The sequence below is a fragment of the Dendrobates tinctorius genome, unplaced genomic scaffold, assembly GCF_039654945.1.
Source record: "Dendrobates tinctorius isolate UK_male_01 unplaced genomic scaffold, ASM3965494v1 ptg000129l, whole genome shotgun sequence".
Lineage (NCBI taxonomy): Eukaryota > Metazoa > Chordata > Amphibia > Anura > Dendrobatidae > Dendrobates > Dendrobates tinctorius.
Window position 1 is genome coordinate 49,921,050 of NW_027361797.1, and position 20,643 is coordinate 49,941,692.

Genomic DNA, 20,643 nt, shown 5'->3' on the forward strand with positions numbered 1-20,643 from the left:
AGATTAAATGTTTTGTGATGGACAAATTGCCCGCAGGGCTGGTAATAGGCATGCCGTGGCTTCAACGGCACAACCCAGTGATTGATTGGGAAAAAAGGGAGATTGTCAAGTGGGGTTCTAAATGTTTTGACTGTTGCCATAAATCTGTCTTGTGTGTGTCACCCGCAAAAACTGTCTACGAGTCTTCTGTCAGTCTGGAGGGTATTCCGGAGTACCTCAAGGACTTCGAAGACGTGTTTTCTGAAAGTGAGGCCGAGGCATTACCCCCGAATAGGCCATTTGACTGAAATATTGATCTGATCCCTGGGTCCAAATTGCCCGAAGCTCATTTATTCAATTTGTCAGGCCCTGAGCGTCTAGCTATGAAGGAATACATCGCTGAAAGTCTCCGTAAAGGGCACATAAGACCTTCAGTTTCCCCAGTAGCAGCAGGAGTTTTCTTTGTTAAAAAGAAAGATGGTGGCCTACGTCCCTGCCTCGACTTTCGAGAACTCAACAAAATTACGGTCAGAAATACATACCCCTTACCCCTGATTCCAGATTTGTGTAACCAGTAGAGTTGAGCGAAACGGGTCGAAAAATTTCAAAAGTCCCCGACTTTTGGCAAAGTCGGGTTTCATGAAACGAAACCCGACACTAGGATGAGGTCGGCCACGAGGTCAGCGACTTACGCGCCAAAGTCGCGTTTCAAAAGTTTGTTTTGCGCTCTTTTTCAGCCAATCAGGATCCACGGACACTGTGGGCAACGTGATGACATAGGCAGGGGTCACCACCATCTTTCAGAAGGGCATGCAAGTGATTGACTTGCTTTGGTGGGCGTCACAGGGGTTATAAAAGGGCGGCAACGCCGACCGCCATCTTACTTCTGCCGATCTTAGCATAGGGAGAGGTTGCTGATTCTGTAGGGAGAGCGTTAGGCAGGGAAGAAGAAAAAAAAACTGCTTCTGCTGCTAGCGATTTTGCCTGTACAACACACCAGTCACTGTGTGTGCAGTGCAAGGGGAGGCTATATTGTGGTGGATCAGCGGTGTTGGTTGTTAGGCTGCCTTCTAAGGCTTCCTGACAGCTGCATTGCTGTTTCCTCACTGCTCTGCAAACTGCTTTTTTAAAAGCAATCCCAATATTTTTTTTTGTCCTGATGAGGTACTGAGCGTGCATTTTTTCACACCATACAGCGGTGTACGCTCCTCACACAGTACCGTGTAACGGCTGTTATCACAGCCACAGTGAAGCTATCTGTGTGTCACTGTGGAAGGATAAGTGGAGGACTTGTTCCGTTCTTACAGACCTACACTCTAGGGAGATTCCTATTCTGCCCAATTCTACATACACCTTGTAGTTTGTGACACACTAGCCAATTTCTGCCTGTGACATAGCGCTCTGATATTCAGTGGGCCTCACACAATCCAAAAGTGTCCAGTGTCCACAAGTGTCTGCAGAAATTCAAAATCTCCCTTATCCTGTAGTCACTTTTTTCACACCTGTGCCATCGAGCCTGTGACATAGCGCTCTGATATTCAGTGGGCCTCACACAATCCAAAAGTGTCCAGTGTCCACAAGTGTCTGCAGAAATTCAAAATCTCCCTTATCCTGTAGTCACTTTTTTCACACCTGTGCCATCGAGCCTGTGACATAGCGCTCTGATATTCAGTGGGCCTCACACAATCCAAAAGTGTCCAGTGTCCACAAGTGTCTGCAGAAATTCAAAATCTCCCTTATCCTGTAGCCACTGTTTTCACACCTGTGCCATCGAGCCTGTGACATAGCGCTCTGATATTCAGTGGGCCTCACACAATCCAAAAGTGTCCAGTGTCCACAAGTGTCTGCAGAAATTCAAAATCTCCCTTATCCTGTAGCCACTTTTTTCACACCTGTGCCATCGAGCCTGTGACATAGCGCTCTGATATTCAGTGGGCCTCACACAATCCAAAAGTGTCCAGTGTCCACAAGTGTCTGCAGAAATTCAAAATCTCCCTTATCCTGTAGTCACTTTTTTCACACCTGTGCCATCGAGCCTGTGACATAGCGCTCTGATATTCAGTGGGCCTCACACAATCCAAAAGTGTCCAGTGTCCACAAGTGTCTGCAGAAATTCAAAATCTCCCTTATCCTGTAGTCACTTTTTTCACACCTTTGCCATCGAGCCTGTGACATAGCGCTCTGATATTCAGTGGGCCTCACACAATCCAAGTGTCCAATGTCCACAAGTGTCTGCAGAAATTCCAGATCTCCCTTATCCTGTAGTCACTTTTTTCACACCTGTGCCATCGAGCCTGTGACATAGCGCTCTGATATTCAGTGGGCCTCACACAATCCAAAAGTGTCCAGTGTCCACAAGTGTCTGCAGAAATTCAAAATATCCCTTATCCTGTAGTCACTTTTTTCACACCTGTGCCATCGAGCCTGTGACATAGCGCTCTGATATTCAGTGGGCCTCACACAATCCAAAAGTGTCCAGTGTCCACAAGTGTCTGCAGAAATTCAAAATCTCCCTTATCCTGTAGTCACTTTTTTCACACCTGTGCCATCGAGCCTGTGACATAGCGCTCTGATATTCAATGGGCCTCACACAATCCAAGTGTCCAGTGTCCACAAGTGTCTGCAGAAATTCAAAATCTCCCTTATCCTGTAGTCACTTTTTTCACACCTGTGCCATCGAGCCTGTGACATAGCGCTCTGATATTCAGTGGGCCTCACACAATCCAAAAGTGTCCAGTGCCCACAAGTGTCTGCAGAAATTCAAAATCTCCCTTATGCTGTAGTCACTTTTTTCACACCTGTGCCATCGAGCCTGTGACATAGCGCTCTGATATTCAGTGGGCCTCACACAATCCAAGTGTCCAGTGTCCACAAGTGTCTGCAGAAATTCAAAATCTCCCTTATCCTGTAGTCACTTTTTTCACACCTGTGCCATCGAGCCTGTGACATAGCGCTCTGATATTCAGTGGGCCTCACACAATCCAAAAGTGTCCAGTGTCCACAAGTGTCTGCAGAAATTCAAAATCTCCCTTATCCTGTAGCCACTGTTTTCACACCTGTGCCATCGAGCCTGTGACATAGCGCTCTGATATTCAGTGGGCCTCACACAATCCAAAAGTGTCCAGTGTCCACAAGTGTCTGCAGAAATTCAAAATCTCCCTTATCCTGTAGTCACTTTTTTCACACCTGTGCCATCGAGCCTGTGACATAGCGCTCTGATATTCAGTGGGCCTCACACAATCCAAAAGTGTCCAGTGTCCACAAGTGTCTGCAGAAATTCAAAATCTCCCTTATCCTGTAGTCACTTTTTTCACACCTGTGCCATCGAGCCTGTGACATAGCGCTCTGATATTCAGTGGGCCTCACACAATCCAAAAGTGTCCAGTGTCCACAAGTGTCTGCAGAAATTCAAAATCTCCCTTATCCTGTAGTCACTTTTTTCACACCTTTGCCATCGAGCCTGTGACATAGCGCTCTGATATTCAGTGGGCCTCACACAATCCAAGTGTCCAATGTCCACAAGTGTCTGCAGAAATTCCAGATCTCCCTTATCCTGTAGTCACTTTTTTCACACCTGTGCCATCGAGCCTGTGACATAGCGCTCTGATATTCAGTGGGCCTCACACAATCCAAAAGTGTCCAGTGTCCACAAGTGTCTGCAGAAATTCAAAATATCCCTTATCCTGTAGTCACTTTTTTCACACCTGTGCCATCGAGCCTGTGACATAGCGCTCTGATATTCAGTGGGCCTCACACAATCCAAAAGTGTCCAGTGTCCACAAGTGTCTGCAGAAATTCAAAATCTCCCTTATCCTGTAGTCACTTTTTTCACACCTGTGCCATCGAGCCTGTGACATAGCGCTCTGATATTCAATGGGCCTCACACAATCCAAGTGTCCAGTGTCCACAAGTGTCTGCAGAAATTCAAAATCTCCCTTATCCTGTAGTCACTTTTTTCACACCTGTGCCATCGAGCCTGTGACATAGCGCTCTGATATTCAGTGGGCCTCACACAATCCAAAAGTGTCCAGTGCCCACAAGTGTCTGCAGAAATTCAAAATCTCCCTTATGCTGTAGTCACTTTTTTCACACCTGTGCCATCGAGCCTGTGACATAGCGCTCTGATATTCAGTGGGCCTCACACAATCCAAGTGTCCAGTGTCCACAAGTGTCTGCAGAAATTCAAAATCTCCCTTATCCTGTAGTCACTTTTTTCACACCTGTGCCATCGAGCCTGTGACATAGCGCTCTGATATTCAGTGGGCCTCACACAATCCATAAGTGTCCAGTGTCCACAAGTGTGTGCAGAAATTCAAAATCTCCCCTGTCCTATAGACACCTTGTACCTTGTTTTACATTACTATATAGTTTGTTGGATTTTGTCTACATTTCTACAAAAAATGAGGAAGGCTGGTGGAAGAGGCCATGGAATTGGGCGGGGGTTGGCAGCTGGTAATGATGGTGTTGGTGGTGGATCTGATGGTAGTGGCAAGAGCAAAATAGGGCCGAATACAGGAGGTGTTGAGCCTGTGTCATCGTCTGGCTCCATAAGGCTTCGAAGGCTTAGTTTTCTAGGAGTTGGCAAACCGCTTTTAAAGCCAGAGCATCAGGCAAAAGTTTTGTCTTACATTGCTGACTCAGCCTCCAGCTCTATCGCCTCCTCTTCTGAAGTTGTAAAAAGTAAAAGCACTGAGTCGTCATTGGAGGCTCATGTTCATGAACCACACCTTTCCTTGTGTCCTTCACCCCAACCAAGATTGAAGGATGACGCAGGCCATACTACTGATTACTCCATGGAGCTGTTTTCACATACCATGCCTGGATTATCAAGTGAAATGGTGAATTACCCAGGCCAAGATGAATCTGACATGGAGTGCACTGATGCACAGCTGCTGACAGATGATTCTGCTGGTACATTCACTCAGAGCACTACATTGTCCTCGCAGTGTACAGAGCCAGATTCTGACCCTGATGAGACTCAGGTGCCCCTTCCCGCACACTATACCACCATACACGGTGACACAGAGGAAGGTGCACATGACATTGAAGAGGAGGTGATGGATGACCCAGTTGTTGACCCAGATTGGCATCCATTGGGGGAAGAGGGTGCTGCTTCCAATAGCTCAGATGAGGAGCATCCACAGCAGACATCGACATCGCAACAGCTGTTATCTGGCAGGCCCGGAGCACTCCAAAGACAGGTTCCAAAAATCAAAAGAGTTGCTGGACAGCTTGTCCAGAGGGTCAAAAGATCACAGCGTGCTAGGCCGCAAAATGTCTGCCAAAGTAGGAAGAGTGCAGTGTGGCACTTTTTTGAACAAAATCCTCATGATCAGGCCAAGGTTATCTGTAAGAAGTGCGCAAAGACCTTTAGCCGAGGGAAAAATCTGAAAAATTTGAATACCAGTTGCATGCTTAGACATTTAACCACCATACACTTGTAAGCGTGGACACAACACCAAACCTCAAGTGCCACATGTGCAACTGATCACAAAGAAGGTAGTCAGCAACGCTACATTGTTTCCCCCACTGTAAGCCCACCGGTTAGCACAGCAGCAAATGTTGAGGTGTCGTTGCAAGGCCACAGCAGTCAGGGAATCCCACTGTTATATCAATGAAATACTGAATCTAGGCCATCAGAAAGAACACCAACTCCATCACCATCATCAACCCTCTCTCAGTCCGCCCTGTCCACCGCTACTTCCACCATATGCAGCTCTCAAGTCCAGCTCACCCTCCCAGACACTTTGAGTAGGTCAAGAAAGTACTCAGTCTCTCATCCGCGTACACTGGGTTTGAACGCCCACATTGCCAAACTAATCTCGTTTGAGATGATGCCCTATCGGTTGGTGGAAAGCGCAGCTTTCCGCGAACTCATGGCCTATACCACGCTATGACCTACCCAGTCGCCACTTCTTCTCTCGCAAAGCCATCCCAGCCCTCCACCATCATTTAAAAGACCGCATTGTCCATGCACTCAAGCAGTCAGTGAGTGTAAAGGTGCACCTCACAACTGATGCATGGTCCAGTCGGCATGGCCAGGGCCGTTACGTGTCCATCACTGCGCACTGGGTTAATGTGGTGGATGCAGGGTCCACAGGGGACAGCGGTGGTGGGACAGTGCTGCCTAGCCCACGGTATAGGAAACAGTTGGCTGTAGGCGTTCGACCCTCCTCCTCCTCCAGAAGTGAAAGCTCGTCCACAGAGCGCAGTCGTACGAGCACTCCATCTGCAGCTGCCACTGTTGCACATGAGGTGTCCCCCTATCGAGCAGCTAGTGGAAAGCGTCAGCAGGCTGTGTTGCAGATGATGTGTTTGGGCGACAGACACACCGCCGAGGTGCTGGCCGAGTACTTGAAGCGACAAACTGAGTCATGGGTGGGCAGTGTACATCTTGAGGCAGGCAAGGTAGTTAGTGATAACGGCCGTAATTTTGTGGCAGCCATAGCCCTTTCAAAACTCAGCCACATACCTTGCTTGGCTCACACCTTGAACCTGGTGGTGCAGTGCTTCCTCAAAAATTATCCAGAAGGTGTGAAGACTGTGCGCGCACAGCCGCCGGTCGCCTGTACACTCCATTCGTATGCAGAAGCTGCAGCGATTGCTCCACCTTCCCAACCACCGCCTCATTATCGACATTGCAACAAGGTGGAACTCCACCCTGCACATGGTGGAGCGGCTGTGCGAGCAGAGGCAGGCCATAATGCATTTGTGGGAGGATACACGGCCAGGCACTTTGAGAGCAGACATGGAGTTGACAGGTGTGCAGTGGTCAAAGCTGAAAGACCTCTGTAAAGTCCTTCAGTGTTTTGAGGAATGCACACGGCTGGTAAGCGCAGACGATGCCATCCTAAGCATGAGCATCCCACTTATGCGTCTGCTCATGCAAACTTTGACGCACCTTAAGGAGCAGGCGTCTGCAGCCAATGTTGACGAGGAGGGAATCCTTGATGACATTCAGCCATTGTCTGCTCAGGGACCTCTCCTGGACGAGGTGGAGGAAGAAGAGGAGGAGGAGGATGATGATGGGGATGATTACTTTGGGGAGGAGGATGCATCTCGTGGGGCAAGTGAAAATGTTGGCGTGGCAAGATCTGGTACAGGGTTTGTGCGTGACTGGAGGGATGTGGATTTGCCAGAAAGTGCTCCTCCAACCAGCATTCGCAGTGCATCATTGACACCGGGAACATTGGCCCACATGTCAGATTATGCATTTCGGATCCTAAAAAGGGACCCCCGCATTGCCAAAATGATGAACGATGACGACTACTGGTTGGCCAGCATCCTGGATCCACGCTATAAAGGCAAATTACAAAACATCATGCCACAGGAGAACCTTGACCTAATATTGGCTAATAAACAAGCAACTCTGGTAAATCGGTTGCTTGAGGCATTCCCAGCACACAGCAGCGGTGATGGTTCTCACACGAGCCGTACGGGCCGGGGGCAGCTTGGTAGAGGTGTTCATGGTGCACACAGCAGAAGTGGCGTTGGAGACAGGGGTTTCATGACAATGTTGTGGACTGATTTTTCAAGTACCGCTCACACAACTGGTAATACTGCATCGATGGAAAGTGACAGGAGACAGCAGTTGTCAACTATGGTTACAAACTACTTTTCCTCCCATATCGATGTTCTCCCACACAGGTCATTCCCCTTTGACTATTGGTTCGCTAAACTGGACACCTGTTTAAACTGGACACCTGTGGACAGCTGGATCAATCCTGACAGAAAAAAAAAGGACCCGTCTGTCAACCCAAAATGTGGATGATCTAACCTTCATTAAAATGAACCATGCATGGGTTTCCAAGGATTTTGTCCCACCTTCCCCTGATGACACATAGGGTGACAGAAAAATGGCTTGCTTTGGTCCACCTCTTCCTGGGACTTGACCTATTTCGCCTTTTGCATCAGCTGAATGTCCAACATCAACATATGCCACTTTCTAAAACTCCCTAACTGTGCTGCCTCCCCCCCCCATGGCCGGGGTCACCACCTAGCGCACGACACCGTGCGAGTGCCGTTGCCCTGGACAGGTGGGTAGGCTGACTCTTGGGCGCGGGCACTGGCACAGGGTCCCTCATAGTGCAATCAAGTGTCTCTGACGGTGGTGGTGCACACCCGCCGTCAGACACACCGCCGTACTATGAGGGGCCCAGTGCCAGTACCGACGCCCACGAGTGGGCCCCCCTTGCTTGGGCAGGGCCCCAGCATTTGCAATCTTTACCTCTCCCTGCTCCTCCACTGTGTAGTCAGGGCCGTCAAATCCATACTGTGCCTGACACCATCTGAGCCTGCCTCCTGATGTATAGACATATATTTTGAATGTGTACGCTATCCATACATGTTATCCGGGGATACAGTACCCTTTCTCACCTTTGTGCAATCACGTGCAAGCCATACTGGGCCTAACACCATCTGAGCCTGCCTCCTGATGTATAGACATATATTTTGAATGTGTACGCTATCCATACATGTTATCCTGGGATACGGTACCCTTTCTCACCTTTGTGCAATCACGTGCAAGCCATACTGGGCCTAACACCGTCTGAGCCTGCCTTCTGATGTATAGACATATATTTTGAATGTGTACGCTATCCATACATGTTATCCTGGGATACGGTACCCTTTCTCACCTTTGTGCAATCACGTGCAATCCATACTGGGCCTAACACCGTCTGAGCCTGCCTCCTGATTTATAGACATATATTTTGAATGTGTACGCTATCCATACATGTTATCCGGGGATACGGTACCCTTTCTCACCTTTGTGCAATCACGTGTAATCCATACTGGGCGTGAGAACGGCTGGCGAGCTGTTAAGCAAGCTACAGCACCTGTGGTTTGCACACGTAAGTTTTTCATTTTTGCAGGAATGACGGTTAGGCCTAATTCCGGAACTGCGGTTGACCTGCACTTACTGGGAAATCATCGTTCGCGGGTAATAATTGTAATCAGTGATCCCCATCACTAACGTTGTTCAGCGGGTTATCTACACCTGTAAGCGACAAACGCTGGCCTTTTCAGTGTAGTTCACATGCAGCCACGGACATGTAAGGGCATGACACACCAGTTATTGGCCAATCTCATGTGCCAGAGCCTCACGTGTCCCTTTAGTAAGCCGGACTCGGACCGCGGGGCATGACGGAGTCTCGTTCGTTAACGGAATTAAGCTTGCAATGTGTGCATCTGTTCTGTAGCTGGCATGGTTGAGGTTTCCCAGGTGGAGTCGAATTTAACCGTAGGCTCCACTCCTGGTGGTGCCCTTCTGGACATTCCTTTAAGGTTCAGCTTTGCAACCATACTGCCCATGTAAAACAAACACTTTGCCTTCATGAACGCTGTTTGGAGGGTCATGACTCGTGGGAATAACGCCGCCCAATCAGTTAACCTGCTAGAGAGATCCTTCGTTGCTCCCAAGCATGACATCACACTCCCTAGGAGGAAGGTAATGCCACTGTGGCGACCGTACTCCTGGGGGCGACACAAGTGCACTGATGCCCAGCCACTGCTCAATGAATCTGCTGGTACATTGACCCAGACCACTACATTCCCCTCGCACGCTACACGGCCTGAATCTGACCCTGATGAAACTCAGGTTACCCTTCCCATATACAGTTCCATCTTACACGGTGACAAAGAGGAAGCTGCAGATGAAAGTGCAGGTTCGGCCCACCCACCATCAGACACACCACCGTACTATCAGGGGCCCTGTGCCAGTGCCGTCGCCAACGAGTGGGCCCCCCCTGCTTGCTCAGGATCACAGCACTTGCAAGATTGAAATACTGTGCAGTGAGATGGAAGATGGGGACGACGAGGAGTCCAGACTAGTACAGGGATTCCCTAGCGAGGAGACTTATTTCATTGTTTTCAATGTTGGGACAGCAATTTTTGGGGAGCACTATACTCTGGAGAATGATAGATGGGGCCCACTATACACTAGAGCATTAGAAATGGGGCCCATTATGTTTGGAGCATTATTTGGGCCCATAAGACAGTGGAGCTTCATCCATGGGGACCAACATATACTGTAGCATTATGTGGAGCTCATCATATACTGTTTCAAACATTATATGGGACCAATGATTCTGTATGGAGAAATAGATGGGCGCCGTCATGAGATGTAAAAAGTGAAGTATTTTTCATTGTACTATACCGCTATTTCTCTGCCGTATCGGAGCATGATGAGTTGTGGTATGTGTTAAAGGGGCGCTCTTTCGCCCAGGGCACATAAAAACCTGGAGCCAGCCCTACCCCCCCACAACTTTAGCCAAATAACCCCCATTTTTCAGTGCGTAACTTGTATTATGAAGTTAATTAAGGTTGACAAGCTTAAGTAAGAAGAATTGATGCTTTTGGCATTCAAATGAGCACTGTAGGTGTGTTTCCTGTCCTCCTCTCACTGCCGACTTTTATTCCCCATTGACTTACATTGGGTTTCGTGTTTCGGGACGACCCCGACTTTTCCCTATAATCGGCCGATCTTGCTCGACCCGACTTTTGGAAAAGTCGGGTTTCACGAAACGAAACTCGACCCTAAAAAACCAAAAGTCGCTCAACTCTAGTAACCAGCTCTCAGGGGCTAAGTGATTTTCTAAATTGGATCTTAGAGGGGCCTATAACTTGATAAGAATCAGAGAAGGAGATGAATGGAAGACAGCGTTCCTCACGTCAGAGGGATTGTTTGAAAATTTGGTGATGCCATTTGGTCTCGCTAACGCACCAGCTGTCTTTCAAAATTTCTTTAATGTGGTATTTGTGGACCTTATTGGCCGCTTTGTTGTTGTCTATCTAGATGATATCCTAATATATTCCGCTGACAAGGATTCTCATTTATTACATGTTAAGACAGTTCTCCAAAGACTCAGAGAAAATCAACTCTTCGTCAAGCTTGAAAAATTTACATTTTTTGTCCAGGAATTGACATTTTTAGGGCTCATAATCTCGCCACAGGGGTTTTGGATGGATCCCAAGAAGGTGCAAGCCATTGTGGAGTGGGTCCAACCTCAGGACCTGAAGGGACTCCAGCGCTTCTTGGGATTCGCAAACTATTATCGCAGGTTCATTAAAGGCTTTTCACAGATAGTTAAGCCTCTCACTGACCTCACATGTAAAGCGGCTGATATTAGCAATTGATCTCCTCAAGCCAAACAATCTTTTCTTGTCCTAAAGAATTGCTTTATGTCTGCTCCGATATTGGTTCAACCGGACCCATCCTTGCCATTTGTAGTGGAGGTTGATGCTTCAGAGGTGGGGGTGGGGGCTGTATTGTCTCAGGGGTCATCTACTCTGACTAACCTTAGGCCTTGTGCCTATTTTTCAAAAAAATTTTCTCCAGCAGAGAGAAATTACGACGTTGGGAACAGAGAGCTTCTGGCAATCAAGTTGGCGTTTTGAAGAGTGGAGGCATTTTTTGGAGGGGGCAGCTCACCCTATCACAGTCATTACTGATCACAAAAATTTTGAATATATTAAAACTGCCAAAAGATTGACTCCCAGGCAGGCCTGCTGGTCACTTTTTTTCTCCAGGTTTCAATTTTCGATTACCTTTCAACCAGGGTGAAGAATGTGAAAGCGGATGCATTATCACGCAGTTTTGAGCCGTTGTCCGCCCCTGACCTACCGTCCTCCATTCTTCAACCCAGGGTGGTTATAGCGGAGCTGTCTTCGGAATTGGAGCGAGAGATTGTGGAGGCTCAATCTTTAGCTCCAATGTCCAAACCCGCACATAAATTGTTTGTTCCACAGCACTTGCGCACCAATCTCCTGCTGGAGTTCCATGACTCAAAACTGGGCGCTCATCCAGGTATTGCAGCCACATGTGAAGCAGTAAAAAGAGTTTTTTGGTGGCCGTCTATATTTGCAGAGGTTAAGAGATATGTCGCAGCATGTGGGGTGTGTGCCCGTTCCAAGAGCTCTCATTGCCGGCCAGGAAATTGGTGCCTTTACCAATCCCTAGAAGACCTTGGACTCATTTGTCCATGGACTTCATTACTAATCTCCCTCCATCCCAGGGTAACACTGTGGTTTAGGTAATTGTGGACAGATTCTCCAAGTTGGCACACTTTGTACCTATGGCTAAGTTATCATCTGCTGAAGTTCTTTCTAAACATTTCCTTTCTCAGGTTGTTCGTCTTCATGGGGTGCCTATGAATATTGTGTCCGATAGGGGGACACAATTTGTAGCTAAGTTTTGGCAGGCCTTTCGCAAGAAGTTGGGGATATCTCTATCTTTTTCTTCAGCTTATCACCCAGAAAGCAATGGACAAACGGAGCGCACCAATCAGTCGCTGGAACAGATTCTCCGATGTTTGACTTCCACTTTGCAGGATGACTGATGTGATGCCTTGCCATTGGCGGAATTCGCCTTCAACAATCGTGTAAATCAATCCACTGGTAGGTCACCGTTTTTTATTAATTACGGATTAAACCCTTATTTCGGTGAATTCTCACGTCTGGATTCTAACTGTCCGGGGGCTGAGGACTGTGTCAACCGGATCAGTGATCTATGGTCAAAGGTGCGTTTGAATATCTCTAAAGCACAGGGGAGATATACATTTTTCGCTGATAATAAGAGGGGCTCTGGTCAGACGCTTCAGCATGGGGATAAGGTGTGGCTTTCCACGTGAAACATAAGCCTAAGGTTACCCTCCACCAAACTTGGGCCGAAATTCATTGGCCCTTATGAGATAACCGAAGTGATTAACCCGGTAGCGTATCGCTTACTCCTTCCTTCATCTTTGAAACTCCATAATGTTTTCCATAGGTCTTTGCTTAAACCTGTAGGTTCGATGGTGGAGGATCCTGGTTCTCTTCCAATCCCAGTATTGGTTGACGGACATATGGAATTCGAAATTCAACATATTGTACAGTCTCGATGGGTTCGTGGGTCTTTGCAATACCTGGTGCATTGGAAGGGGTACAGTCTGGGGGACCGGTCATGGGTACCACCAAGATCAGTGCACATTGATCGCCTGGATAGGGCATATCATGCTTGATATCCTGAGAGACCTGGGGGTCCGGAGGCCCCCCGTTGAAAGGGGGGTACTGTCATGGTTAACTGAGACATCAGGTTAGGGTATGTAAGAGTTAACATGGAAAGCCTCTCTGTGGATCCAGGGAGGGTTCTTATAGCCTCATGGAAAAGCCGTCCTCTGTCGTTTATAGTCTTAGCTGAGTGTGCCTGACCCTGTTCTGCCTGTGCTTCATACCTGTCATGGTGTGTCTGTTTGGTGCTTGATCCGGTCCCGTCACAGTTTACGTCTCTTGTCTGCTGATTTGGTACTTTCTTGCCCGTCATGTGTATGACCCTTGGCTACGTTATTGACCTCCTTTGGAATACCCCTCCTGTACCTCGCTGACCCTTGGCTACGTTATTGACCTTCCTCTGTACATCCCTCCAGTACCTCGCCACCTGCCCCGGGTATGACCTTATTGCTTGTTTGACTATTGGATTACTCTTAGCCACATTATTATCAGCATAACTGTTAGCGCTACTAAAGCTTGTCTGTGACTCCGCCCAGCTTCTCTGACGTGCGGTCACGTGACCGCAGGTCCTCTAGACTTCGGGTGCCTTACTACCGCTCCGCCCTCCCCGCAGGTCCTGAAGCTGGTCTATCTATATCAGCGCTGCGCTCCTGGCTCTCACCACGGTGAGTAGGTACCCTTCTCTCTGGTAACCTGCCCTTGGCATCTGAGTGGCAGCGTTATCCAGCTGCCTCCTGACGCCACCACTGCACTAAAATACACATTGAGGAAAGTGACAAACAGGGAAACACCACTTAGCTTTGCTCTGTTGCTAATGCTCCCAGCAACAGAGTCCGACACCTGAGTGCATCTTTTCCTCCAACTGGATCCAACACCTGAGTGCAGCTTTCCAGCAACAGAGTCCCGCATCTGAGTGCAGCTTTACAGCAACAGAGTCCAGCATCTGAGTGCAGCTCTCTTCCAGCAACAGAGTCCAGCATCTGAGTGCAGCCTTCACCCTAGCTGCCACTCCACCAAGCTTTGCAAGAACTCCTCGCTGACACCATAGCTGCCACTCCACCAAGCTTTGCAAGAACTCCACACTGACACCATAGCTGCCACTCCAGGATCCTGACTGAGCTGCCTGGGACTCTTCTCAAGTTCCTTCCTTCACCAAGGATGGTTGGAAAAAACCAATATCACCAACAGCGAGCGAAACCACCTGCTACACCTTTATAGGCAGGACCCAAGGAATCACACCTGCTTCATTATCATGTGCAATAACACTAACCACCACCGGGGGCAAACTAGAACAAAAGACACCACTGTGTAATAACCCTAATGGCCACCGGGGGCAAAACTAACTATAAGCAACCAGCTCAAAGGAAAAAAAGTTTACTTATTCAAAACCTGTCATATCCAACCTGGATCATGACATCTCCTTTATTATAAGCCGAGTTTTTAAGCACATTTTTTGTGTGCTGAAAATGCCCCTTTCGGCTTACACACGAGTCATTGTCACAGAAAGACGGTGGGGGAGGGGGAGCGTGGAGCATTGGGTGACAGAGGCAGGAAGCCGCAGCTGTGGCTAAAGCCTGTGCCCACTGCTAAAGAGAAATGAATATTCACTGCACTGGCAGAGAATATTTATTTCTCTTATAGCATGCCCAGTTGCAGCCACAGCCTCCATCTTCCAGCAGCAGCTAGGCTAGCATGGGTATCCACTCATTAAAGCAATGAATATTCACCCCTCTCCACTCCCATAGGCGTGGAGTGAATATTCATTGCCTTAATGAGCAGGGACATGTGATCACTCGGCTGGAAGAGCTGTTGGCACCAGAGCAAGATGCAGCGAGGGGGCGCAGGGAAGGTAAGTAGGATGGTTTTCTTTATAGGAACCATGCATCCAAGGACAGGGACGGGATGCCATGCATACAAGGACAGAGACGGGGAGCCATGCATACAAGGACGGAGACGGGGAGCAATGCGTACAAGGATTTGGCCGGGGAGACCTGCATACAAGGACAGGGATGGGGAGCCACGCATACAAGGACAGGGATGGGGAGCCATGCATATGGGGACGGGGATACCTGCGTACAAGGATGGGGACAGGGAGCCATGCATACAAGGACAGGGATGGGGAGCCATCCATACAAGGACAGGGATGGGGAGCCATCCATACAAGGACAGGGATGGGGAGCCATGCATACAAGGACAGGGATGGGGAGCCATGCTTACAAGTACAGGGATGGGGAGCCATGCATACCAGGTTAGAGATGAGGCTACAATGCATAACCGGCTTATACTCAAGTCAATAAGTTATCCTAGTTTTTCTTGGCAAAATTAGGTGCCTCGGCCTATACTCGGGTCGACTTATACTCAAGTATATACGGTATGTACATTGCCATCTCTTACTACACAGTGCCCTCTCTGGTTATGTACGCCTCTGTCCCTTACATATTGGATTATATAGAGCCCTGACTTTCTTACATACCGTCCTCTCTTGTTACACATATAAAGCACTGACGGCTGATTTACCACTGTAAAGCTTCTTTTCTAATGGAGGAGCTGATGTACTGGTCGTCTGGTCACCGGCTGCTCCATCAGCAGTCATTTTATATCTAAGAGAGATGACTATGTAATAAAAGAGGGCGCTGTGAATAACAAGAATACACTATGTAAGAGACAGTACTGCACTTTACAGCAAAGGAGGCTATATAATAAGGAACGGCACCATATATAACTAGAGAGGAAGGTACGTAATAACAGACAGTGTTATACATAATAAAAGAGGAAACTATGTAACTAAGGACAGCGCTATACATAAGTGAGTACATTATATACAAAGGGACTGTGCTATACATAAGTGAGTACACTCAATACTAAGGGACTGTGTTATACATAATAAGTGAGTACACTATATACTAAAAGACTGTGTTATACATAATAAGTGAGTACACTTTATACTAAGGGACTGTGCTATATATAATAAGTGAGTACACTATACCTCTCCAGCCGCAGAGGAGGTTGCTCAGCAAACTCGTCGGTCCCGGCGCTCTGCCCAGACCAGCTCCGTGGGTTTGCTTGCTGCTGCCACCTCTGGCACAGCTATGGCAATGCATGCTGCTCAGCAGCAAGATTCTCCAGGGACTAAGTCTCCATGTCGGGCCACTGAGCATGCCTGTGGAGTGATCTCCCACTGGAGATCGAAGGTCACGTGCTCAGGTCCTGCTCGTGTTCGGATTGGCCCATCCGAGAAGCCAGGAAGCTCCCGGACGCTCGCGGCTATAAAAGGCTTGCATGGCTGCTTGGCCATGCGCTAGGATAGACTGTATTTTCAGACTATGAGGAGTGAGTGATGTATGCATGTATGAATGTCTCTGGTGAATGACTCATTAAGAAACCCCTACCCTTGGTACTCATGTGTTGTGCAGCCTAGCCTGCTAGCGCCCAGGCTTAGGCGTAGGTAGGTCAGAGTTTGTGTCAGGCATTAGTCCTCACCAGTGACTCGGCATGCCTCAGTGCACGTGCTCCACACTCCTTAGCCAGCGTCTATAGCGGCGTACGCGATAGCGACGCCGCACGCTCAGTGGGCCTAGAGGGACTCTATCCCTGTGTCCTTGGGGTAGAGTTCTGTGGCCGTACACTGTGCGCTCTTTTGGCCGGGGTCTGTGAGCTAAACAGGACCGGCATCTACGTTCAGCGGTCGTGCGGCTCTGTGAATTAACAGAGTTCGCTCTTGTTCACATTGGGTGACGTAACTCACGTGTGACTGTTTTCACACCGCTTAATTCTTCCGCCATTATCTAGCAGCAGTGTACCACCTCTGCACGGTGGACCCCGGGCTGCGAACGCACCTACTACTATTTTATAATTTGGTGCGTTCCGCCAGCCCTAACAGCTACATTCCTGTATCCGTGTGCAGTGTCGGTGTGCTGTGCACTTTTACAGATGCATTGAGCATGCCCTATGCTGATCCTCCAAATCGGATGAGAACAAAACATTCTTAGATCTGTGATTTTCATCTATGTTGAATGGACCTATAAAACTGAGTCCATGTACAGTCAGATAAAAAAATCTGGAAGCACATGGACATTTCACACAAATATGAGAATGTAGAATAAGTGATATTACAGATAACATTATTATTCCAAGTCACACAGAACAGATACAGAACAATATCTACATCCAGGCACCTGATTAGAGCCGCTTTCTCCTGTTTCTTCTCCATTTGGTCAGACCTTCATGTCGACATCTCCCAGCCATGACTCGTCTTGTCACAATGATCATCGCAGCCCTGAAATTAACAAGGTCACATATATTGTATATATACTTGTGTCTCTCCCCTCAATACAGATATGTACCCCAACATTAAAAATATAAAGTGTTAAGCAGCAATGTGTCCCCAATTAACTTTATTCCCTGCCACCCAATAATATTAATTATTGTGTCTGTGACTCTATTCAATTACCTGTAAGGCTATGTGCACATGGAATATATGCAAGGTTTTACAGTACAGGAAAAGAGATTGAGATCCCTGAAGTCTCATGTACACGCTGCTTATTTTTTCCTTGCAGATTTGCAGAAAATTTAAATCTGCATAATGTCAATTCTTGCAGCGTATTTCACCCACACTATTAGGGGAAAAAAACATAACAAAAGCATGGTAAAAACATTGGCAAAAAATAAATGTATTTTACGCAGCGTCCTTCCTGCCAACACATCAGGATATGCAGCAGAATTTTCTCCTGCAAATCTTGAACGGGCGCACATAGCCTTAGTCCCTGTCCTGTGCCCCCCATTCATTATAAGTCCTTTATAGCATCATAACAAATTTGGGGTGGGAGAAGACATTATCAGGTACTGAGCATTCTCTGCCACCAACCATTTTATAACAAGTCCCTGAAAGAGTCTTCTCTCACCCTTCAGTTCATTATAAAAAGTGCTATGCACCTTATCACCTCCTCTCCCCAATACATTTTAAGTCCCTGACAGCATCACAATGAATTGTGAGATGGGGAGAACGCTCTCAGAGGCTTAGCAGCCTCCTCCACTAACCAATTAATTTCACATCCATATCTTATATCTTATGTCCTTCTCCCCTCCACCTTTTCATAAGTCCAGTATAAGTCCCCCTTATTCCCATCCCAATCCCCCCAATATTGCCCGCTCCACCATCTCCATCACTGTCCTCTCCACCCCCCCAATCATTGTTCTCCCCCACCACCTCCATCATTGCACTCTCCAACATCCCATTGTTCTCCCCCAATCCCATCATTGTCCTCTCCCCATCCCCATAATTTCAATCTCCACCACCCCATTATTGCCCTCCCCATCACCTCCATCATTTCCTCTCCACCACCCCAATTTTTGTTCTCCCCCACCATTCCCATAATTGCCCTCCCCACTATCCCATCATTATCCTCTCCATCACCTCCATCATTGCCTTCTCCCCTACCACCCCATCAAAGCCCTTTCCACCACCTCTCTCAATGCCTTCTCCCCCACCACCGCCATCATTGCCCTCTCCAGCACCCCAATCATTGTTCTTCCCCACCACTTTCATCATCATCCTCTCCCCACCCCATCATTGTTCTCCCCACTACCCCATCATTGTCCTTTCCACCACCTCCATCATTGCCTTCTCCTGCAGAACCCTCATCATTGCCCTTTCCACCTCCATCATTGCCTTCTCCCCCACCACCCCCATCATTGCCCTTTCCACCACCACCATCATTGCCTTCTCCCCCACCACCCCATCATTGCCCTTTCCACCACCTCTGTCGTTGCCTTCTCGCCCACCACCCCATCATTGCCCTTTCTATCACCACCATCATTGCCTTCTCCCTCACCACCCCATCATTGCTCTTTCCACCACCATCATTACCTTCTCCCCCACCACCCCCATCATTGCTCTTTCCTTCACCTACATCACTGCATGTTCCTCATCCACCCTATCATTGCCCATTAAGCCACCTCCATTATTGCCTCCTCCCTCACCACCCCTATCATTGCCTCCTCCCCCACCACCAACATTGCCCTCTTCACCACCTCAATCATTTCCTCTCCACCAACCCAATCATTGTTCTCTCCCACCACTCCCATAATTTTCCCTCCACCACCCCATCATTGTCCTTTTCATCACCTCCATCGTTGCTTTCTCCTGTACCACCCCATTATTGCTCTTTCCACCACCTCTATCATTGCCTTCTCCCCCACCACCCCATCATTGCCTATTCAACCACATCCATCATTGCCTCCTCCTTCACCACCCCCATAATTGCCTCCTCCACCACCATCATTGCCCTTTCCACCATCCCCCATCATTGCCCTCTCCTCCACTTACACACACACACACAATCACCGCTCACCTCTGCACACATACACAGAGTTAGAGCATCACTCACCTCTCTGCACACCCGGCAGATGCAGCGCACACACACTCACAGACAGCACTATTCAACTATATGCACTCATGCATATACATACACACACACTCGCTCACTCACACAGAGCACCACTCACGTCTTGGCATGGTGCCCACAGCCGCAACATCACCGTCGCTGGCAGCCTCCTCTCTCTGGCACAGCGTCGCGAATGATGATGTCATCCAGCCACGCGACTGTGACCGGAAGTGCGGGCGGGAAGCAGGATGGATCCCTGCAGCTCCACTCTGCTGCCATTTTCTCCTATAGGCAGCAGAGCTGCAGGGATTGCTCCCTTCTCACCGCACATGAGGGCAATCTGGCCAGGGCCCCCCCAGAGCCTCGGGGCCAGAGAAACGGTCCAGATTGCTCTCATTATTAGCCCCCCTCCAGGGGCCCCCTTCCACCTTCGGGCCTCGATGCAGCCGCACTAGCTGCACATGCGGTATGTCTGCCCATGCTTCCTTCACCTTTTTCTTCTCCATCTTTATCATTATCATCTTCATTTTACTTATCTTCTTCCATTTCTTCTTCCTCATTCATCAGCTTCTTCTCCTACTTTTTTTTCTTCATCTTTATCATAATTTTCTTAATTCTTTATTTTCCTGTTTTGTTTCCTTATCTTTCGACTTCTTTTTTTTTGTAACTATCACATTTTTCTTTTTTTTATTCTCTTCTTCTTTCCTCTTAATTTTGCATCATTTTCTACTTTCTCATTATTAGTTTAATTATTATTGTGTATGGCAACTTCAATTGTCAATTTATGTGCATTTTCTTATTTGTGCTTTTCTTTTTAATCCAGTTTTTAAGTCACAGAATTAAACTACTTCATCTTACTAAAGAAACCACTTGCTGGATTGCTATTTTCTATTCAGTATGATTAATTAATACTTACCAAAGTTTTTCATATTTAACTATATTTTAGGTATAATATTTGCTAATGGAGAAACATGGAAATCTATGAGGAGATTCACGATATCAACACTTCGAGACTTTGGAATGGGGAAGAAAAGTGTGGAAGCCAGAATTCAAGATGAATTAATGCCCCTTATAGAAAGTTTTAGATCTCACAGTGGTAAGATACATCATTCACATTTATGGCAAAGCTTTCATATACTCTTAACTTCTTGTTTGTAGCTTTCTACAACCCGGTCTACAGAATCCACATTGTCAATCTGCAACATAGTTAAACTACAATGTTATTCAGAGGAGTTTTGCAAATCCACATTCACATATAGTAGCGGGTACGCCACAGTGTTGTTTTAGTGATCTA

General features: G+C 47.8%; 1 protein-coding gene across 1 annotated transcript in view; it reads left to right on the forward strand.

The window, feature by feature from the left end:
- The window catches only part of LOC141047807 (cytochrome P450 2K1-like), a 115,952-nt gene that overhangs the window by 16,999 nt on the left and 78,310 nt on the right, over nucleotides 1-20,643 (forward strand). Inside the window, exon 3 of the mRNA XM_073543125.1 lies at nucleotides 20,296-20,445. Within this exon, the coding sequence (XP_073399226.1) occupies nucleotides 20,296-20,445 (150 nt within the window). The remainder of the gene's footprint in view (nucleotides 1-20,295; nucleotides 20,446-20,643) is intronic.